We start from the raw sequence: 23,809 nt of genomic DNA, 5'->3' as shown, positions 1-23,809 counted from the left end.
GAAGTATCACTGTACCTTAGACTGAAGTTTAAACAGGCAAGCATCTATTACCTGTTTTAGCAGCTGGGCAGGATATACAGGATTATCACCACAACTCCAGAATGTTTGATTCTGTGGTTTCCTCTGAAGAAGTGGTATGGCTCTGCTTCCATGTCAACAACAGTGTGAAGAAACATCAGCAATGAATAGAGGGAAAATGTGGTACATGTGGAAGCTGACTAGATTCAGTCAGCATGACACCATTATTGTTTTTTGACAAGTTCACACCTATTTGTGGTTAAAGCACTGTAAAGTTTTCTTAATTTTCACTTGTTTGCTCTCAGATGTCAACATTTCTTGCTTAGGAGGAGGAGTGTACCTCATGTAAATGCTTTCTTTTGGCACTTGTCCTGTTTCTTGTTTTGAGCTGTGTTCTGAGCCGCTTGATAAGAAGACAAGGTGTTGCTTGAGGATATTTTACTCAGCTTATGCCAGTTTTGTGTCCAGTAAAATTAAGTACCGTGCTCACAAAAAAAACAGTTGATAATTTGCAAGTGATCATTTTCCTTGTTATCTGTTTCTTTGGAATCAGCTACATTACATACACTAAGATAAAGTAAACCAATCCACTGTTCAGTGAACAATGAATTAAAAAAATTTGGGTTTTCAGGCTGAAAACAGCCGAAGATGGGATGGCTCCAGGCACAAGAAACAATAAAGATATTCATCTCTAGTTCAGCTGTACAAGGCTGGTTCAGGTGAGTAGAATCATAGAATCACAGAACGGTTTGGGTTGGAAGCAACCTTAACGACCATCTCATTCCAGCCCCCTAGTGTTATTGGAGGAGTAGCGATTAGAAAACTTAGTAATGATTTAAGAATACTCCTTACACTATAGTCTTGGGTGGTGATTATACCTGGGGAACAGGAAGTTCACCACAGCAGTTGATATGTGATTTCAGCCCTGGATTGTTCCTAACCTGTGTTTGATGCTGCAGTGAACTTCCTAGGGAACAAAAGTATTTCCTTTCTGAAAAAGAGTTTTCCAACCAAAACCAATCTTGAGAAAACAAATCCAACTCCCTTTCACCCTCTTGCCTTGTATTCATAATCCTAGTTTCTGTTTTCTTTTCCTGCCTGTCATGTCTTGGTGATTAACTGTATATGAAAAGATCTCTGCTTTTGAGATTTGCAGAGATCTGAAAGATTAATCCCTGAAGAAGGCAGATGATACTGAATGTTATTAAAGTAAGATCAAAGGACTGAGGAAATGAGCATAGAATTGTATAGAAACCTAAATTTATGCTCGTTAAGTGCAAAATTCTCTGTGTTTGGAAGTAAAGATGAGTAAGCGCCCAACTTTTTACTTTGTTTTCCTGTCTTGGGCAACACCATCCCAGTTATGTGGCAGGGCTGCAGTAAATTAAGGCTTGTCTGAGAGCCTTTCATCTCCTCTTGCTTCTCAGAAATTTCTTCTGACTGCTCAGTCAGTTCCTTGCAGAAAATGATTTAATACAGGAGAATGGGAAGGTTCATTTTGCCATTTCATTTCTTCTTCTCTGTCTCTGATTGTTTTAGGTAGACGAACAACATGCACATCAGGGCGTTAAGAGCTTTTGGCCCAAAAGGGGAGGTGAGGGAGGAGCGCAAGTGAATTCAAAGGGAGTACCTCAGTGTCATGTATATAAACACAGGAGCTTTGAACGGATATTTAAATCTGTCCTTGACTACCAAAAGGTAAAACAATACCTTAGTCATTTGATGTGAGAAATGCTTTTATTAATCTGTACTAAAAACATTGTTTTATATGCTGAGAATCACACAGAATCACAGAATTTCTAGGTTGGAAGAGACCTCAAGATCATCGAGTCCAACCTCTGACCTAACGCTAACAGTCCCCACTAAACCATATCCCTAAGCTCTACATCTAAACGTCTTTTAAAGACTTCCAGGGATGGTGACTCCACCACCTCCCTGGGCAGCCTGTTCCAGTGTCTAACAACCCTTTCAGTAAAGAAGTTCTTCCTAACATCTAACCTAAAACTCCCCTGGCACAACTTTAGTCCATTCCACCTCGTCCTGTCACCAGGCACGTGGGAGAACAGGCCAACCCCCACCTCACTACAGCCTCCTTTAAGGTACCTGTAGAGAGCGATAAGGTCGCCCCTGAGCCTCCTCTTCTCCAGGCTGAACAAGCCCAGCTCCCTCAGCCGCTCCTCGTAGGACTTGTTCTCCAGGCCCCTCACCAGCTTCGTTGCCCTTCTCTGGACTTGCTCGAGCACCTCAATGTCCTTCTTGTAGCGAGGGGCCCAAAACTGAACACAGTACTCGAGGTACGGCCTCACCAGAGCCAAGTACAGGGGGACGATCACCTCCCTAGCCCTGCTGGTCACGCTGTTTCTGATACCAGCCAGGATGCCGTTGGCCTTCTTGGCCACCTGAGCACACTGCTGGCTCATATTCAGCCGACTGTCCACCATCACTCCCAGGTCCTTCTCTGCCTGGCAGCTCTCCAACCACTCATCTCCCAGCCTGTAGCTCTGCTTGGGGTTGTTGCGCCCCAGGTGCAGGACCCGGCACTTGGCCTTGTTGAACTTCATGCAGTTGACCTCAGCCCATCGGTGCAGCCTATCCAGATCCTCCTGCAGAGCCTTCCTACCCTCAAGCAGATCAACACACGCACCTAGCTTGGTGTCATCTGCAAACTTACTGAGGGTGCACTCAATGCCCTCGTCCAGATCATTGATGAATGAATATTAAAGAGGACCGGCCCCAGCACCGAGCCCTGGGGAACGCCACTGGTGACCGGCCTCCAACTGGACTTGACTCCATTTACCACGACTCTTTGGGCCCGGCTATCCAGCCAGTTTCTAACCCAACGAAGCGTGCGCCAGTCCAAGTCCAGAGCAGCCAGTTTCTTGAGGAGAATGCTGTGGTAGATGGTGTCAAAAGCCTTGCTGAAGTCAAGATAGACCACATCCACAGCCTTTCCCTCGCCCACCCAGCGCGTCACTTTGTCATAGAAGGAGATCAGGTTCGTCAAGCAGGATCTGCCTTCCATAAACCCATATGATTGAATTTACTCTGAGCAGACTTTGAAAACCCCAAAACAAATAATCTAGCACGTAGCTGAATACAGTACTGGAAATTTTGAGTTAATGCATGGGGAAAAATTGTTGAAAAATTCTTCACATACAAAGAAAGTGAACATTTGTTCTCAAAGTTTTTCTTTAAAATGCTACGTATGTGGCAACATTTAGAGTAGAATACACCTGGTGAAAATTTTGGGGCTGTTTTGTATCCCTGGATTGTTTTTTATCAACATTTGGTAGCTACAGCAGTATGGTAACAAAACTTCCAAATTGGCTGTTTTATGATGGTAATGCTGTGCAGTGATGTTGACTTCTTTCAGATTGATAGGATTTTCAGGCTTAATAGTAATTAGATTGTACCATTTTTTTTGAAAGAACTACAAATACTTTTCTTTTGTCTGTCGATGATCCTCATGTCTGTTTTGGATGTGTATTAAAGTCACAGAATCACAGAATTGTAGGGGTTGGAAAGGACCTCGAAAGATCATCGGGTCCAACCCCACTGCTAAAGCAGGTTCCTTAGAGCTGGCTGCCCAGGTAGTTGTCCAGACAGGCCTTAAATATCTCCAGAGAAGGAGATTCCACAGCCTCCCTGGGCGGCCTGTCCCAGTGCTCCATCACCCTCACCATGAAGAAGTTCTTTCGCATGTTGGTGTGGAACTTCCTGTGCTCCATCTTGTGGCCATTGCCCCTTGTCCTGTCCCCATAAACCACTGAAAAGGGGTTGGCCAAAAGTCCCCTTTCTTCCTCTTAATGTGACTATCATTCACAACTTTTCCCATTATATTATTTATTTAAAAAAAGCTTATTTCTTTTTTTTTTTTTTTTCCTGTTGTGAACTGGCAAGACATGCATACCTAGTGTGGTGGTTTTACTCAAGTGGGCAGCCGAGCTCCACCACCACTGCTCTCACACTCCCCCTCTCCTCAAAGAGGAAGGGGGAGAAAATACAACACAAAGAAGTTGAGGTTTGGGATGAGAAAGGCTTAATTAAAGGGAAAGGGAATGGGGAGAAAAAGGAAAAAAAAAAAAACAATAAGGCCACGCGGAAGCACAGAGAGAAGGAAAAGAAATTCTCTACTTCCCATCAACAAGCGATGTTTGGCCATGTCCTGGGAAGCAGGGCCTCAAAATGCATAGTGGTTGTTCAGAAGGGACAGGTCCCTCCTCCACGAGAGCCCCCCTTTTTATTGCTGAGTGTGACATCAGGTGTTATGGAATATCCCTTTGGTCAGTTTAGGTCAGCTGTCCTGGCGATGTCCCCTCCCCATCGGTTGCCCACCCCCAGCCTGCTGGCTCTTGGGGGCTTGGAAGGAGTCCTGGTCCTGTGCCAGCACCATGCAGCAGTGGACACAACACTGGAGTGATGCCAGTGCTGCTCCAGCTACGAGTGCAGAGCACAGCACTGTGTGGGCTGCTGCAGGGAAAGGTGACTCCATCCCAGACAGACCTAACACACCTAGAAAGCACATAGACGTGGTAAAACATCTTTGTTTCAGTCAGATGTGCTTAGGAGCTGATATCTGTGTTGTCTTTTTCTTCATAATGGCCTCAGAAGCATGAGTAGTCCTTATTACTTGGCTTTCCATGTTAACATGGATACTGAAACTACTCATCCTACTTTATTTAAAGCAGGATATTTTATTTTAAAATATGGGAGACTCATTCTTCTCTCCCCTTTTATGTTTCTTATCTTAATTCCTCGCAATAATCCATCTGGGGAAACATCTTCAAACTCAGTTGAAGAAGCTGAATCCCACTTCCATTAAAGTCAAATGTCAGTTCCACAGATGTGTGGAGCCAGAGCTTAGGTTTTTACAATGGAAAATATGCTGGAGAGAAAACTGCCTAGAGGATAATGTATTGAAGAACATATAGGCATACTAATTGTAAAACTTCAAAATAATTTGTGCAAAAGGCACAAATGACAAGAATGGGAAGTGTATTTGTTGCTCAGATGTATGTAATACAAATAAAATGGCAGTGCTGTTTTGCACTTAGTGATAGGTAGTAAAGTCACCAATGTAAGCAAGGGTTGAAAAAGATTTGATAATCTTTGCCTTTCTGTTTTAATCTGTCTTGGAATTTATAAGGCAAATCTAGTCTTCCCTGTTTGATAGGGAGACCATATTTGTCAGGGCATTTGGAGGAATTATGGTTCTGGTGAGGTGGTACAAGGTTTTCATAACTGCTAACTTTTAGGTAATTTTACTTTTTTTTTTCTTCTGGTGGAAAGTGAGAGGAATTTGGAGTGTGCAAAGTTTAGTCTGGAAGGCTAGAAAAGTAGAACAGCAGAAGTTAGGGATAGAAATGGGAGTTTGAAAAGAACTGGCACTTACTGGAATCATGAGTGCTAAAAAATGGAGAAAACAGATTGTGGTGATAAATAATCTGTGGTTTCATGGTGCTACTTCTTTCTTCACTGCTGTGTCGCAGTTTTGAAAGATAACATTTGGAGATGCATGGTTTATACCTTTCCAAGTCGGTGCGGTGTTAGTGTTCAGTTTGACAGATGAAGCTGGTAGCGGTGTCTTACAGATGTGTCCTCTTGCAAGAAACAATTTCTGCAAACTTCAGTTGTTCAGGCTAGTGTTTCCATGCTTTGTGGGCTAATATCTTTCCCTGAAAGTAATTCTACTGGATTTTTTCTGAGCAGAGAGGGGGAAAAAGTGTTGAAAACGGACTGCCTGAGTTATGGTGTCTCTCCTGCTGTCTGGGAGGCATACGTTTTTCCATGCATTTGAAGCATGTGCATGAAATCTGGTGGTAGAAGCAATTTTCATCCTGGGGTTCTTTGTTTTTTCCATTCGAAATTCAGAGAATGTCCCACTCTTTCCTCTTGAGAGTCTTCCCCATTTAATCATAAAATAATTTTTTCATCCGTGCATCTGGTTGTAATGTTTCTTCCTTTTTTTGCTTTGCTGTCATGCTTTTATGGCTGGATGGATTTGCAATACAATTCTCTTCCATGCATGAGGAGTTAGAATAACTCATAATTATCTCATGGTTCTAGCAGTAGGCCATATCTGCCATGATGATAGGAACACATTTGTAATTTTATAACATTTTAAACTCTTTGGAGTAAAATACTTCACATGGGCATGAAGCGTATTCAATGGCTTGTACTTTACTGAGTTACATAAACCTAATTGTTTTCTTTTGTACTAGCATGTACTTGGTATAAAAAAGGTTGAACTACTCAAAAGATTTGAAGTTTTCTACTGCAAAGGAAAATGTGGGGAACTGCTATTTCTCTGTTTGAAACGGTGTTCCCTTTTCTGCTATTGTTTTGGGATAACTTGCTAACTTATGACTTGCTTTTAGGTTACTTTAGCAGTAGGATCTGCAAAATCCAACTTCATCTTGTCTTTTCTGTTTTGTGGAGGGTGTTCTGTAATGTCTTCATTATGGAATGACTGTCAAGTACAAGAATCTGTAATCAAGCTGGTAACTTCTTTACCTGTGTAAACAGGTTTCTAGTCGGAGTGGAGGTAAAGCCTCCAGCAGACTTCCTGCCCTAGCAGAAGCTCAGAGACAGTGGACATTATTCAAGACCAAGAACTGCAGGCTTACGGCATCAGTCCAGAAGAAACCCGAGGTCAGGTGTAAGTTTATTAATAAGAGCGTTGCACTCAATCTTACCTTGTGCTCTGTATGGATCTTCCTGTGAGATTCTGGAGGTGTTAAAAACACAGTAGGTATATTTTAGTATGCTGCCCTCCTAGACTGTATTTATTAAATGATAGAATAATATATAATTTCACTGATAGAGAAAGAGAGGTGCAGGTCAAGCTGCTGTGTGGTTGGCAGTTAATTAGTGTGAAGGTTTCAAGAAGTGATTCTTGGCAGTGCCTGTTAGCACTTTGTCTCCAGAACACTTGAATGAATCTGAGTTCCTTGGAACAAAATTAGAGGTGAGGCATGTAAGTGCTCCAGAGTAGCTGAAATATGTCTGCTGCAAAGAGCCTTACAAGTTGATCATGGATTAAAGAAGGGAGGAAATATGTCCCAAGGAAACACAATCATTAGCAAATGGGGTTTGAACAGAGCCTGTTAATGAGACAATGGATTCGTACTCTGAAATCCCAGCCACGCTTACACTTACTGGTCTATGCAGGAACACAGAGTGAGCTTGTAAATGGTGGACAGCTGTTCAGAGGTGAGACCAAGGTATTACCACTCATTCCTGAGATGTGCCAACTTGCTGTCGGCAATTCTGAGTACTGACTTGTTACTGTTCTGCCTTCATTGCAGGGCTGTCAGTCTTGTTTTTATGTGGCTTTGTGATGTAAACAGATAGCTTTTTGCCTAGCTAAGAATTTGAATTAATTTTTTATTTGGTGATATGAAATGCAATTAATTGAAAGTTTCAGACAAGAAAGGATTGATGCATTATCTTAAGGCAATAAAAGGAGAGTTTTAAGTTTGTGCTACCTCCTAATAGAATGTGAAAGTCAGGTAGACCAGTACTCTTACGAATAACCTTTACAGAGTAACTTAAAAGGGAAAATCACATTCCCAAATGCTTTTTGTGTTGCCTTTAGAAATAAGCTATTGGTCTCAGAATAGCCAAAGAGAACAGAGTAGGCTTCTCTCCCTCTTCTCCTCCTAGAGAAGCAAAACAATAACAAACAAATGAAAAAGAAAAACAAACAAACAAAACAACAACAACAAACATACGCACAAAAAAATCTGATCACTACCAACAGAAACTTAGCGGGTTTGAAGTTCAAGTTTTTGGTGGTCCGTGTTACTACTATAAATTAAGGTAACTTTCTATTTTAATTCAGTTTGACAGGATGTGGAAGGGTGGTCACTTGCATATCTGTCTAATGGTATCCATTTACCTGTTTTCAGTTCTGAATTAACCTTCTCTGTTTTCTGTGTGGACTGCTGTTCATGCAAATTGCAAATCCATGTCTGAAACTTTGACTGATTTCATCCAGCAACTTTGGCTGCCCTATTGTGATCACAGCTTGTAACACTGTAAATTTATTTTAGGTTTGACTTGCCCACTAATAATAAAATGCACAAATCCATAGCCAGTAACACTAAAATTTTAGGTGTGTTCTTCCATGCACAACCACTGCATGTTGTTGTACATGCCTAAGTTTGTCTGAGCTGTCAGACTAAATATGGGGCATTTCAGAAAATGTCGGTTTCTACAAAGTCATCCACAAGACTTCTCCTATCATTGTCTGCCCAGTACCTAACCAAGCAGTTTCAGCCTTTGTTGTGTTTCCTTTCCCTATCTTTGTGCCTGGAGTCAATTGCACGTGGGCTGCCTTGTGTTCACGTCTGCTCTGCCTTCACAGCCTTTCTCCTCGTAGCAAGGCAGTTCTAGCTCTAATGCTTGTGCCATCGTCAATGCCACAACAGAACGCCGCTGTTCTGATGTGCGGGGAGCGCATGAATAGTGAATGCTCTTCTCTAAATAAATATGTGGAGGGCTCTTTTGGCACACATACAGCTTTTCCAGCCTCTCATCAAGCCTTTTGTCATCAGTATGTTGAGCATGGTGAATACAGCTTTATCTGCTGCTAGATGGTTGCTGTTGGTGAGCTGTTGCTGGCTGTTGGGAGGACAGAAAAGCAGGGAGGCATAGCAGGATCTTGTGATCTACCTTTCCAACTCCATTCCTTGTCTTTGTGATTCTGAAAGTTACTGGCTGTGCTGCTCTGGAGAGAGCATCTCGGTGAGGTTCTCTAAGATCAGGAGTATTTTTTGACTTTTCTGCTTATTTGGGGTAGTTGCAGCAATGGCAGTGATTTCACTTTTCAGCTAAGGTTCTGTGGGGTTCAGCCATGGTAATGCATAACTCTTGAATTTTGCCCATGGAACTCAAGGCATTTCTCAGGCATCTGTATCATGATTTACAGATAGGGAAAGCCTGAGATGTGGTGGCAAACCTTCCCTTGAGACTGGTGGCTGAACCTTGAAGAGGGTACAGCTCTGCCATGTGCTCAGACCAGGGTCTCTCCACCAGACATGTGATGGGAAGTCTATGATCAGTTCTCCGCTGTGCTTAAATGCTCCTGTAGGATAATAAATCCAGTGTTTGTATGTTTAAATTGCTCAAGGGGAGGGGTTGAACTGTTAAAAACAAGGAAGAAAACTTGTAATCGCAAGAGTTGCAGATCTTGTACTAGTCTTCTAGAGAGGATCACATGCTTCAGTTCTGTGGTTAAAAACAAGCCCAGAGCCCTTCCTGTAGCTCATCCCTTGTATTCCTTTTCCCCTCCTTTCAGCTGTGCCCTTTTGACCACCCAGTTTCCGTGAGGCTGGTTGGCTCCCACCCGGAGGGCCCTGTGGGCTGCGTACCCTGGCATCAGCGGGGCTGCTCTGTGGCAAGGGTGCCTGTGGGCGCTTGCACATCGATGCGAAGGAGGAAATTCTTAGCCAGCACATGACCCATGTCCCTCCTTATAATCTCCTGACTGAAAACTTCCTTCTACTGTTACCGTACTGTTTCTGTCCTTTGTGTTTCCTTTCCAGAAGAAAGCCATCACTTCGCTTTTTTCAATAGTTGAATAGCTGCTCACGATATGGTATGTTATTCTTGGTGCACCAGCAGAGCTCAGCACCGTGATGTGCTCACACAGCGGGGCAGTGCGTGTCCCACCTCGCTTTCCCCATGGGCGAAGAGGGTGCGTGCAGTCCCTGATTGTGCCTCAGCTGCACAACGTGGTACTGCAGTCGTGCTTCCAGCCCTTCAGGTGACATTCCTTTCTTTCCTTCCTCTTCATTTTTTTTTCACACTCCTAACAGTGCCTTTGACAGTCAGATGTCAGGAAAATGTACTGTTTTGTCAAGACATTAAAAGCTGTAGTGCTTCAGGATACATCAGGTTTAGTGACCACATGCAGTATTTCCCTCTGCGTTGCCAGTCCCATAAAAAACTGAGTGATACGTCTTTCAGTGTGCCTGACTGACTGATGTGAATTTACAGCACTGGCTTAGCTTGGTCTGTAGTAACTTTTTAATCTGAAGTGGGCATGAGGCACTGAGGTCACTTGCCCAAATGAGATTTTGATTAAATGAAGTATTTGAGGTTGTTTCTCCTTTACTCCCATATTATCAGTACTGTGTTCATGAACTGCAGCTTACCATTTCAATCTGTCATGCTGTATGCTCAACATTTTGTTCTCGGTACTACTTCAAGTAATAGCATGTGAGGAGCTACTTCATGCTCATTACTTCAAATGTAAGTAGGGATGCTAGCAGTCTTACTCCCACATGCAAACAAATCTGTAAACAGCTTCAAGGAGTTGGCTGCCTTTTCTGACCACCTTTCACACAGTGCAAAGAGGAGTAGGCAGGGCATTTTCTGAAGGGCTTTGAATTGTTCTTTGAACAATGAATGCTTACCGACCTTGACTGTACTAGATCTGGCACTTAATAACAGTCGATTAATTCTAAGCTGCTACAGGAAGTAAATCCTCTAATGCACATTTCTTTCCTATTTTATAGGAGCATAGCAAGTTGCTAATGACCACGTTTCTATGTCTTCTCAGAATGCCTTCTTTTAGCATAACCCAATTGAAGTTGATGTTCTATAATTAATCTTAATCATGCAAAAAGTACTTGTAACATGACTATTAAATACCTCAGTGTTAATTGTAGACTCCCTGTGCAAGGAATTGCTTAATTTCAGTGGAATATATTACAGCTGCAGGACTAACATAGTAACTGCTGTCTATCAGATAGCCTTCTTTTTTGGGACCCCTAAAAGGCAAGGTCTAACTTGCATGTTCTTTGCATGCTGTGTATTTCCTTCCTGGACCCAAAATGGAAACCTACACTCCATTTCTTGTCTTCAGAAGAGATGATTGTTAACTTTGTGTGGTGTGAACAGTCTTTGCCATTTCAGCCACGTTAAACACAGCTGAGCCCCTCCTCTTCAGCAAGGTAAAAGCACAGCCACTGGTTTTACTACCCAACAGCAACATGTAACTCAAGCTCCACTGAAGTGGTGTAAATGATTGTGTTGGTTCCCAGAGATGAGATGGTATGCTTTCTTTGTAGTACAGAAAGATGGGAGCTCAACTCGGACCACTGATATGAATGAAAATGTTCCTGTTTAAAGAATTTGTCATCGATAGTGTTTAAAGAAGCTTGTTAAATGAAGGAGCCTGTTGAAGAAGGCTGTTAAATGGATGAAGTAAGGTGTGCCAACATTTATTGCTCCCATTCTCTTGTTTCTTGCAACTGCCAAAATTTGTCTAGAATCATTGAAGATAAGAATCACTGAATCACTAAGAATCACTGAAGCTGAAAAACTTCTGGGAGTTGTGACAACTTCTGAAGATTGAGTGCCTTTGAGGACACTGGAGTTGAAGTAAAGTTGGCAAAGTAAAGCAGGGAAGGTTAAAAATAGAATCACTAGCAATTAATACAATCCAGATTTAAAAAAAAAAAAGTTATTTAATTCCTTTTGTATGTGACATGTATGCCAGGACTTCCCATCCTGTTCATGAGCTGTACCAAAATATAGTATGTTTTTCATGTCATGCTTCTGTGTCTTGTTTCAAGTTTACAGTTTGGTTGCTTTTCTTTTTTTCTTTTTTTTTTTTTTTTTTTGGTGTTTTAACCCTGGCAAAAGCTTAACTTTGCTAGCTCTTTTGTTTTACCATGCTAGTTTTTCAGCTTTTTAATGGCAGTTTCTCCAGTGTACAGCTTTTGTTTTTGTTTTTTTCTTTTGCTGCGAGAGGTTCCCTTAACTCAGTGATGTGTTGGCCGATGTGGGGCTGGGCAGTAAACCCAATCAACCCTGAGCCTTTCTGCAGCTCTTGTTTTAACAGGGGTCTTCAGGAGAACAGTGAGTGACATGACTGATTACATCTTGCAGGCTGGCCATAGACCAGCCACCATACACCATAAGCTCTCTGGAATGACAGAACAGGGGTCTGCTGTGCAGTGCTGGCCAAGGAGGTATTCAAAGGCAAGCTGAAAGCCATACTGTAGAGGAAATTAAATCACTGGGCAGGGAGGTGGGACTGGGCTGATTGTAGTCATTAATGCCCCTGTAGGGAGAGGCCTATGAGAAATATTACTCAGCAGCTGCAATGTCCCTCATGTGGTGCCAATTAAATAATGCAAATATGAAATTTCAAACAGCTAGTACTTGGACATAATGCAGGGGAGACTGAAGGTTTCTTATGATGCAAAGACTAAACGTAGTGTCCTGGAGAGTGCGGAATGCTTGAACTATTCCCCTCTGTGAAAATGGGTTGTTGAACAATGTTGCCTTTAACAGAAACCTGGAGAATTTGGCATTGATTAAATAATTATCATTGAGAACTGGGTGCCAGTGACAGGCTTTGATGGGCAGGGTAACTGTGTATTGGTTCTGCTTTGCTTCCCCCTGGTGCTACTGGGTGTTGGTTTGGGAGCAGTATGTTGTTCATTACCAGTCTCTGTTTAATTCCAAACAGTATGATGTAAATGCCAAATTTTGTATTGGTTTGTATGTGGATTTTGTTGATTGTTTTGCTACACTCCCTTTAGTGTTCACAGTCTCTGGTAATTCATAAATGATTATGGTAGATAAAATATTTTTTTCCAGAAGACACATAACTCAGGTACCATGATTCGAGCAAGTAAGTGCTGATTCTGCCCTTGGAACGCCTCCCACCTGTAAGTTTTGAGATAAGTCATTTTAATCATGACCATGTTTCATGTTCAAGACAAAGGTCTATAAGCACTGAGCTGTTAGGCTAGCAAAGATAACTGGAGTAGTCCCCACTTGGCCTTAAACTGTTTAGCTAGCAATTGTGATTGGTTTGTAAACTCTTTATCTGTTTTGTTTTGAGATTAAAATAATGGCATGCGAGTAACATCTGTCTATATTCAGAACAAAAGCTTTGATTGTTTTACCTAACTCACATTTCTATGTGTACTTTGCTGATTTGGTGGGGCTCTGTGATTAGTGGGGCTTTTTAATATTTGAATCTAACAGGGATGTTGTGAAAGATGGAGGTAGTACTAGGCAGAAGAACTGCTAACAACGCCGTAAAATACCATCATCCCTAAGGTAGTGCAGTGTTGAAGGATGTCACGCTCAGCGAAGAAGATGGAGGAAGATGACAGCTGTGGAAATGTGCTGTGTGTTTAAGGAACCAGGTTCTATGCCAGAGAGCAGCTTGTGAGCCCTCTCGGCAGCAGGGTGTATGGGGAGGAATAGAGGTGTCTCACTGCTGCTCCAGGGGGATCCCTTTTCTTTCCCAAACCAGCCAGCTCTGCCCAAGCACCTGGCTGGGCTGGGGATTGCCAGCAGGCTTCTCTCCTGAGGGAAGGTGGAGCGGGTGGGTAGTAAGCATCTCTGTTCCTTGCAGACTTTCCTGTTACTAAGCAGAGTAGCTTCTTGGTGTATAGTCTACTTGTGAGGAGGTGTTTTTGTATCTAACCTGATCACTTGCTTTTAAAATGAACTTACTAAAATCCGAACGTGTGGCTATCATATCATTATGAATTGAGTTGCAAGTGAGCTTGTACTGTAGGTTAAAGCACTTTGTCTGAGAAATATGGTGTGCTGGTGTGGGGATGGCAGGGCAGGGAGGGGACATACATTGTTTGTGTTTGTCATCTTTTGGCCTGTGGAAGGCTAGCTGAGATCGCTGCTGTCCTGTTATGCCAAAATTTTTGGTGTAGAGGTGAAGGTGTCTTAAAACTTATGTTAGAGATGGCTGAAACTTTGAGAAAGTCATATCTGCTTTAAAAAAAAAAAAAAAAGAACAAAAAATACTCTTTAAAAGTGGTGGCCTTTTTTTTTTTTTTTTTTTTGATTAGGAAACTTCTATTTTTAACCTTCAGGATTCTGAAAGAATGGGGTGTAATTAAATTTAAAGATGACGGTTGTTGCTTTTTAAAGCATTTTTAAACGCTTATTTTTTTTTCTCCCTAAGTTTGTTCTCAGTGCAATAGAATCGATGCATTTTGGAGGAAAAATACATCCCTTGTTTTCAATCCTCATTGTCCCAAAACCAGAAAGCTTTTTGAATGGAGGGGAGGAATGGACAGGCAGAGTTCTAGGGGGGAAAACAATGCCACATAAGGACATCAAAACTCACTCTAGAAATATTTCCTAAATGGATACTTCCAAACTAATGCTTCCTCTTGTTTGAGAAGTTCAACTACAAATATTGCCTCTCTGCAACAGGACTATAACAACGAGCGATGCTGCGTGAGGTGTTTGGGGTGCAGAGCTCAATTGAGATGCACGTGCCCAGCTCTGCCTGCTTGGAGCTGTGGAGTCCAGCACCAGCAAGGAGAAGGTCCCATGTTAGCAGCCCTCAGTGCATGTGTTTTGTGGTCACAGGCATCCCTTGGCCTACAGGTTGGTTGAGGGCACAGCAGCTGCTGTTGATAGCCAACGATAGGTGCTTTTTTCTTCCTGAGCTTCATATGTAGGATCTCCACTTATTCTACATCCTGACAGGCAGGCTGTTCAGAGCTGCACTATACTGTTGAAAAACTTTCCTCCAATTACTGGTGCATGTGATTTAAAATGAGGGACTACGGCTGCATAATACAGACTATAATCTTTATTGTAGACAGGAGTAATTCTGTTCTTTTTTAGCATAGTCTAAGATCAGCCTTGAATAATCTTTTTGATAAGCTATCATGGGAGAGTGTGAAATTCTGTCTTTATTTTCCATTAGATTTCAGTCTTTGCCAGCATCAGAAGCTTACTGTTGTTCCTTGAATTTAAAAATTCTTCCAGTTAAAATTCTTCTATGAAGTAAAGGGCAAAGCTTTCAGAGGAAAGACACAAAGCTTTAAATCAAAGTATGCATTGTTTGGAAGAACAATATGCAGTTCATTTTTTCAGATGTGCAGTTGACCTCTAAAAACTTGGAAATGTGTTTTTTTTTTTGTGTGTGTAGTTGCTTTGGGTGACTGTGACTTGCTTTGTCTTTAGTCAGATACTGTGCTAGGTGCAGAGTTTGTGAAGACGTTTTTCCAGAGGAGACATTATCAGCTTCAGAAAAGAAGTGAGATGCAGGAATAGATCTACTCTACTAACAATGTAGTAATGTACTGTGAGATATTTTAATATTAAATTCAACTTTGTTTAGCTGTGTACATTTAGAAGATGAGATCAAGCAAAAAAGATTTGAATTTATAATTGATTTTTTTTCAGGAGATAATACTGGTTGCCAATAGAAATTCTTTTTAGCGTCTCTGATGTTAAATGCTGAACAGTTACTAATGCCTCTAACAGCCTGTTTTATGCTTGTTCTATTTAAAATCTGTTGAAAGTGAAATGTCTGGTACTTCTCATATATACATGCTGTTCTTTTTTGCACTACAGTTCCTTAAAACTTATGTAGTGTAAGAATACAGTGTATGGTAGTGTATACTGAACAATCAGTTTAGTCAGTTTAACTTAATTAAAACTGAGTAACATTATGAGGTTTCATCATGTTCTCAGAAGTTACTCTCTACGACAAATATCAGGTATTTGTGTTATGCGACATCTCTATTGCCCATCTGTGTGACACAAGAATATATGCTTAAAAAAAATCACTTTCATTATAGGCAATTGTAATAACTTACATAGGAATTCTCAGCAATTGCTTAGAAATTCAAGTGGAATTCCATGAAGTTGGTATAAAGATTCCCCTCTAAAATTTTAACAGCCCTTTAAGAGAACATGTGAACTGAGCGTTTTTTCGATAACGTTTCTGATCTGATTGAAGGAAGAAAGATGGGTTCTTTGCTGGAGAAAGATAGGGGTATGTGATCTTCCCCCCCACCCCATGCATCACCACTAGAGCTCTGTGACCTCAGAGATAGGTCATCTGCCCATCACAGACCTCACATGAACACTTCCATACCACATGGTGCTCCTATGTTTTAACCAACATCTTGAGTGTGGGAAGATATGGCCGGACCTTTAAATCAAGTCCGTGATGATGGATTTCTTCTCATACTCTTAATGACATTTTTTGTGTACAGCCTGTTTAGTTGTGACAGTACTTTGTGGTGGGTGTTCCTTGTCTCCTTCATAGTCCTTCCTATAGGAAACCTGCTCACTTCTGGCAATTAACCTTCTAAAGCAAAACAAAGCAAAAAAAAGTAATCGAACTCTTAAGAACATTAAGGAAGAAAACATCCTCTCCAGATTTTTGATCTTCAAAACTTCAGGGAATTTGAATTCAAGGAAACCATAGAACAGACGTTGTAAGTGAATCCCCCTGTAAAGAAGGCTGGTATTTTTGTTTAAAAGAATGAATCTTTTACAGTGTTTCAGCTCAAAATTTGTGGGGACAAAATGTGGGAAGGGCTGGTGTCATTGGGAAATACCAGCTTTGTTGAAGCCGTACCACACTACTGCTTTGGTGATCATTTTTTGATGTCTTTGGGTTGTGGAGTTCTGAGAGAATGAATGTATCAGATGCCAGAATGACATCAATTTCTGGAGACCAAGTTACTCCAAGTCATTTTGCTGTTCTTTCTCTCCTGCTCACCCTTCACCCTCTGTGAAAACATGCTGCTTGGAATTAATAAGCCAACTAACAGAGCTGGGGAAACAAATGAGTGAGCTTCAGGAATGCTCTCTTCTTTTGATGTGAATTATGAGGAAAGGCATTATACTAAACTTATCAGATTTCTGATTTTTTTTTTTGCTAATTTATGCTTACAGCAAGTCAGCATACTTTATGAGGTTCTTGAACCATCATGGCTACAACTGCATGTCTGCAGTACATCTGTTTAAATGAATGTTTACATCACGTGTGTTTCTTAAAAACAAAAACGTGCTGTGCAAAAATAGGAGAAATTATTTTGAGACATGGAAGTACAAATTGTCTTGTAACATATGGGGGTTTGTCATTAGAATTAATGCATATCTTCACATCTACCTTTGTAAATGATATTAGTTGCAATGTCAGGAAAGTGGTGTCCTTGTTAAACTTCTGAGGTAGTCTTAAACAGTTCCTTGGTTGTAATACGCAAAGATATTTTGCAGATGCTAAACAGTATGACCTAAATATGTAAAATATGATAGTACAACAGGTCTGCCTTAGCATGGAGTTCTAAAGGCTGAAGTGGTAACTTCTTCAAAATTAGATGATGTGTATATATAGGGTTTGGAAGGTTCTTCTTTCCCATTGTCTTTTGCTTGACTGACGAATCAGTTTGTCAGCTAGGTCAGATAGGTAATAGTGCAATTAATAGATGGAGAATGTAAAATAAAAAGCTGTCTGTGTCTTCACTACTTAAATAATGGATAAAAAAAAAAAAGGTGATTGACTTCATCTGCTTAACTCTCCAAAGGTCTGCTGGGAAAAATATCATGAGAAATAATGTTCATCAATCAGGAATAGCAGAATGGATAGGAAGTATAGAGCAGAGTAATTATAAATGAATTCAGCTAAACCTTGCTAAACAGAAATGATACTAAAATCCTTAAAAATGAAGGTGAACATCAGGCAGAGCAGACTCCTTGAGACAATAAATCCCAGCACTTCTATGCTGGCTCACTCCAGGAAAGTAAATGAGAGTGGAGGGGAGTAAGGAAAAATCAGTAATACTGAATGGTAGCTTCAGCTTAAAAGAAGGGGATTTGCAACTTCACTTGGAGGTGAGGGGCTTGAAACAGCAGGTAGACATTCTAAATATCTTTTATGGGTATTTCTTTATAAGGGAAGTGTCTCTGCTAATTTGTGTAACAGCAGCAGAATAGTGGCTTTCTCTCCTTGCCAAAGTTGAGTGTTTATTGTAGTTTGTTTTACTCCCTCTCTAAATGTAGCTTCTATACTCTCTTCCAGTTTCAGTGTGGAAGAACAAATCACCTTTGAGACAGGTGCTATGAAATTACTGGGGAAGCACCTTGAGTAACAGAAAAGCAAAATCTTCATTTAACAGGAGAAGGCAGGAATAGGGGCAGTCGTAGAAATGAAGTTCGGGGAGAAATTGAAGTAATCTAAAGTCGAAGAAAAGAACTATCACTGTAAAGCATCTTTTTTCATCAGTATGACTTTTCCATACTTTCTGAGAGAGGCAGAGTTTCCTTTGCCTTTCTCCTTCACATTTATTGTGCTTATTTCTAGTTCTTGTGACTGAAAATGAACTGAAGTATCTCCAACACATAGCATAATTCTATATAAAAGCATAACCACCACAATTCTCTAAGTCATATGATTTTCCTAAAATAAATATATTGAGAACGCAGCTTTGAAAGCCCTTGTTATAGAGAATCTGTAGGTGAAAATAATGCCAGTGATGTGTGTAGTCCTCTTAAGAGATTACTGTGGGTGTGTAAATTTGTCCTTAATTTTAGTGATTGCCCTTTAACTGTAAATGATTCTTTTAATATGCAGTTTTGTGCGAAAAATCCTTTTAAAACACTTTTTATTCTGTCCGGCAAGTTTGTGACCACAGAACGTGTCCCCCCCTTGGGATTACTGTGCCCTGTGGACAGGTGGATGGTCTGGGTGGTGGTGAGCAGGGTGAGGGCCAAGTGAGTAGCCAACTCAAAGGCTGAAGGCTGCTTGCTGTATAAAAACCAGTGCATGGAAAGAGGAGCGAGGGCATAAGTTTCTGTAGTAATTTATATGCTGTGTTTTTTCTTCTTAGAGTCAGAAACATGACTTACTAGAGAATAACTAGCTGTCCATCTCTTGCACTGGTCTGGTTAGAAACATTCTCACGTGCTGGGATGTCCAAAATACAAGGCCAGCACATTTTCCCGGCCAGCTTTTCTAAGTGGCTGTGGACAAGCTTTTCAGAAAGCAGTTTTGGAAGGTAGCAATTACACTGCAATAACAAAGGCCCATAAAGCAGTAATAAAGGCCTTTGGGGGATTTAGAATAACAATTTGACATGGTGAAAAGCCTTATTGTTGCTTCAAGAAGACTGAAAATCCTCCAAAAATGTACCAAAACTGATTTACAGAGAGAGAGGAAGAGAGAGAAGTATGTGTTTGTAGTGACCTTGGGACTGAACGCTTGCTTTTGGGATTTGACAGGAATGGTTTGCAGACCAGAGAAATAAAAGGCATGTGTAGTAAGTATACAGTTACATTTGGCTGGAATGAAAGCTGAACTTGAGCTCTTATTTTAAGGTTCTGTGCACTTTTTAGACTACAAAAATTGTTTTTGTCATTTGCTTGCCAAAGTTGTTCTCTTCAGTTGCAACAGTGTTCTTAAGCATCTGAAAATACCTTTGGAAGTGAGAGAACAGCCAGACATATACTGTGTTATAACTCTGTGTTGGTATCCTTGGAGTGGTTTTTTGTTAGTTTGTTTCAAGCCCAGTTCCTTTATATGTCTGTGCTAGTAAGCCTTTCCTTGACAGACTGTATACGCGAGAAAGGAAATAATGAGAGGCAGGGGAATGGGTATGTTGTATGTATTGAGGAAGGGTGTTTTTCAGTGTGCTTGTTTACTGGTTTGTGTGGACTGCAGCAAGGGAGAACCTGGAAGAAAGCAGCAGTGCAGTAGCCATGTGTTGGGACATTTCAACACCCAGTGTCTCGTATATGTGCTCAGTCAAACAGGGAATCAGGGTTCTTCAGGCTCTGTTGCTTATTCATTACACGACTCTGTATAAGTTAACTCATTTTCATTCCATTCTGTCTTTCCTAGAGCTGATGGTGCTAGTAGATTAAAACCTCCTTCCCTTCTTCCTTCTCCCCCTACCTCTCCACCATTTGTAGTTTCGACCGGTCACAACTGAAGATGTATCTTTCCTACTCTCCGAGGCTTGGTTGTGAACATCTCTTCCTTCTCAGTTTGCTGGCGTATGAGTGCTCAAGTTATGTTCCTGACTTCTCCACCGAAGAGAGGTAGTGATTAAAGGTGATGGGAGCCCGTCTGCATGCTCCCCATACCAAAGAAGTATTGGTGGTTCCTGTCCACCTCATCTCTAAAAGCAGCCATGGATAGGTCTGGGTGGAAAGTTGCTAGGAAATGTCCTTACACAAGAAGTGAGCAAAGAGCTGTGTGCTAGCATGGACAGTGAGGAGACGGATCATGGCCGAGTTGAGATGGAACTTGACAAATGAGGGAGAGGGTTTGGTTGTGTCCCGTGTTTCCCAGCAAACTCCAGACAATAGGTTAGATTGTTTGTCTGCTTTGTTTCCAATTTGAAGCTTTGCAGTGTCTCTGATGTAATCAGATCTCGGAGCTGGGAAAGACTATAGGAAAACCTGCCTTTTATTCAGAAGTGATGATCGTGTGGGATGGTGTGATCACCTTTTGTTAGATGCTGTAGATAGGACAATATTTATACTAAGATGTGAAAGCAGTTTCTGTTACGGCTATCAAAGACAAAAATTAAAGGTAGATTATAGAAGACAAAGTGTCCCTGGTTTACCTTTTGATTTTTATTTGGGGGCTGGTGCTGCCTTTTGGCAGAAAATCCCTACTGTTAGAACATTTTATTTACTAAAAGTGATACTGAGGTAGCTGCAGTGGTGAAAATATATACAAATATCAAACTGTAAGAAAAGATGAATTATGCCTTGTTCTTCAAGATTTCTGCCAGATACCTTTAGATTTCTGCCAAATATAATAACAGAATATCTCACAGGATGCTGTCAAGTAGAAAGTATTATGCAGTCATGTATAAATCTGATCGGTAGGAGAAACTTGTAAATGAGGACTCATGCCAGAAAGATGTAGAAACAATGAAGAGCTCTGAATGAATTCAAGTTACTAAAAAGAAGGAAGAGACCAATTAAATTACCTTTCCTGATTACTGTAGTACCGAGTGTGTACACTGGTGCAGCGTTCTGACTGACTGCCAGGTACCTGACCTTTTCCCTGGGGGTGTCCAGCTCTCCTAGAGATTGTCACTGATTGCTTGGAGCGTGGGGGAGAGACAGAGAGTGCGTGTGTGTGTTCTGTCTTGTCCTCAGCATAAACAATCACCAGGAGATCTGTGTTAAACTCTTGTAGTGCTGTCATTCAGTTCTGTTTTACAGTCACTGCAAGAAATTGCTAATGCAGTGCTAAGACTGCATAATTACATTTACTAGTGTCTTGTGGTTGTAACTGGGAGCCAAGAGAAGCATTAACTCTAGCTTGTACATCTTTTCTGACAGAAAATAGATTATAAAACAAATAGTAAAATGTTAACTAGAAAAATGAAGAATAGAAAACACCGCACAGATGCAAGAGCAGCAGATTAACAACTCTTCCTCCTTCCTGCACACAGTCAGTTGTGCAAATGAGCAAATTGAAAGTGCTGTTAACATAGTTCTGCCTTTTGTTGTTGTTACAGAAGCTTATTTGAACTGAGCTTGTTATAGAGCTTTCAGGAGATAATTTCCTATTTTTTCTTCAATTTAATTGTGTGTTTCTCTTCTGTGTAATGAGATTTTCTTCCTTATTTGGAGACCTTGTGGATGGGAACTATAGTGCCTATCAAACTGGTTTGGACCAAATATGTTGTAAAGGAACAGTGCTTCACTGAGCACCAGTGATTTGCAGAGATGTGTGCTGAAGTTGTTCAAGGCCAGGTTGGATGGGGCTTGGAGCAACCTGATCTGCTGGGAGGCCCATGGCAGGGGGTAGGAACTAGGTGATCTTTAAAGTCCCTTCTAATCCAAACCATTATATGATTCTGTGATGTTGTGAAGGCGAATGAGCACAAAAATTCTGTGCTTACAAAAGCCATGTGATATGTGACTTTAAATTTGACCAGCAGTTACTGATCGTGGCAGTTTATAATTATAAAACAGCTTGGAGCAGAACTATAGCCATGCTGGCTTAAGTTTCACATCACTGGAGACTATGCATGAGAATTTCTTTGGAGCTTCTATTTGTATTAAAAGCTTGTTGAATTAAGACCTGTTTTTTGTTGATGGTTTTGTTTTTGTGTTGCTGTTTTCTTTTTGAAGAGGGTCTTGGATAACATGTTCCTTATGAGGTTTCCACAGGCTGTTGCTGCCCAAACAAAATGGTTTGACATCAGTCTGATTTAATTTCTTACCATCACTGTAGTCTTTGAAAAAAGAGTTTTGATTTAGTAGCCAGTTACCATCAATAGTACTGCGCGTGCATGGTGTTCTGTTACTGATTTGGTGGCACCACTCTGCCTTGGAAGAGCTTCAGAACTGTTAGAGCACCCAGCGGGCAGGATCTTTAAGTAATGGTTCCCTGAATCAACTCATACTGTGATGGAAGAATAGAATGGCTTAGATTTTGGTAAAATGTGTTGAGTGGCCAACCCTTGCATTAGTAACTGGTTCCTGTATTGTTGAGATACTTCTATGTTGTCACTAAATTCTTTTCACAATCTACAAGTTAGAATAGCAATGTCATGAAATAATATCTAAATTAGTATTCATTTGCTACTTCAGCATAAATGTGTTATTGATGTGCTGAGCATTTAAGATGCGTGGTGGAGAGAATGAATACTTACATGGATGTGACGATGCACATTCCCGTGTGGGCAGATGTCCTCCCCTGTGCAGGCAGTAGCATGTACAAACATGTCTGTAAAAAGAAGTGTTGCAAGAGGTATTTCAACATCAGTTTTACTTTGAAGCTTAAGATGAGATAGTGGAAGTCTGGGGTATTTGTGAGAATGCGTGGGAGAAGCAGGGATAAGGGATGCTTTGATAGAATCATGTTTTTCAAGTGAGCTAGCAGAGAACTCACACCAGTGCTTGTGGCACATAAAAAATGCCCAATTTCCTATAGTAAAATTAAATAATGAGGTACATAGGTAAAGATGCAGAATGGAAAGCAATGAAAGATTGGGAAAGTTGAGAGGAAACTGCTTCCTTTTTTCTCTTTTACCAAGCTGTTGTTCCAGCCTAGAACTGAGGGGAAGAACGAGTCATATACCTTGTCCTTACTGTGTTCTGCATCAGCTGTTTGATCCTTCTAGCAATGTTGATGTCTTGATTGAAAACCGGATATTTTTGAAAGCCTGTTATAATCACCCAAACGAAGAATGCAGAAGAAATCCTGGCTGTTAGGTAAGGCAGTGTGTGGTACTTTTTGAAGGAAGATGCTGTTTGGTTTGTGATTTTGCTTTGCTTCTCAGATCATTACTCAGTTGTGCTGTTTTTGACACTTAATATTACAGGCTGTAAAAGGCAGCTGCAGTGACCCTCTCACTATTGTTCATGTTGGGTGCAATATGTGGATATTGATGGCAAAATCTCACTTGTTGCAGCTACCCTTGTGACATGATTGCTTTGTCAATACACATTAACTCCCTCAAAGTATGAAACTGTGAAAATAATACCCCTGCAGGTTAGGAATTGTTTTGAATAGCAAGAGAGGTCAGTTGGTCTTGTGTACGAGTGAGTATTCCCTTTATAAAGTAAAGAAGACTAACAGAAAATAATTAGCTGATACTTTAACTTTAATTTGATCTTATTAGCTTTCTGCTTGCAGATTCTGCTTCCCAACACGTTTTTCCTTTCACATCTGTTTACCATATGTTGGTAAGAACCAGTGCTGAGGAAAGTTGTGTCAGGAGGATGTTATCCTGTACAAAGGCAGTTCACCCCGGTAAAGAGTAACCATGTAAAAACCTTGTTTCTCCCTTGAAACCCTTGAACTGCTGTCAGTGACTGCCATCCAGTACTGTAGCTTCTTTAATTTTAGTGGATTTGATTGCAGCAAGCTTTTGCTTGCTTGTCTTTTAATGAAGTGTTTAATAGTAAAGCATATAATTGAAACATCTAATAACATTGCTTAGGATTCTGGCTTCCTCTTTAGGACTCATATCAAAAGATTGAAAGTCTCTTTACTTTTAGAAAAACATGCTTT

At 40.9% G+C, this 23,809-nt stretch overlaps 1 protein-coding gene across 5 annotated transcripts in view; it reads left to right on the top strand.

Annotated features, from left to right (window-relative positions):
- Positions 1 to 23,809, top strand: part of MLLT3 (MLLT3 super elongation complex subunit) — a 146,144-nt gene that overhangs the window by 24,877 nt on the left and 97,458 nt on the right. Inside the window, exon 1 of one of the 5 annotated variants that reach the window (XM_038170969.2) lies at positions 22,654 to 23,007. The exons of the other annotated variants lie outside the window; for them this stretch is intronic. Within the exon in view, the coding sequence (XP_038026897.1) occupies positions 22,983 to 23,007 (25 nt within the window). The 5' untranslated portion in view covers positions 22,654 to 22,982. Of the gene's footprint in view, positions 1 to 22,653; positions 23,008 to 23,809 lie in introns of those variants that run through there. 5 annotated transcript variants of the gene reach the window in all.

This window comes from Anas platyrhynchos, chromosome Z (assembly GCF_047663525.1).
Source record: "Anas platyrhynchos isolate ZD024472 breed Pekin duck chromosome Z, IASCAAS_PekinDuck_T2T, whole genome shotgun sequence".
Classification (NCBI taxonomy): domain Eukaryota; kingdom Metazoa; phylum Chordata; class Aves; order Anseriformes; family Anatidae; genus Anas; species Anas platyrhynchos.
Note: the sequence above shows the minus strand (reverse complement) of the source record. Positions and strands in the feature narration are given on the sequence as shown.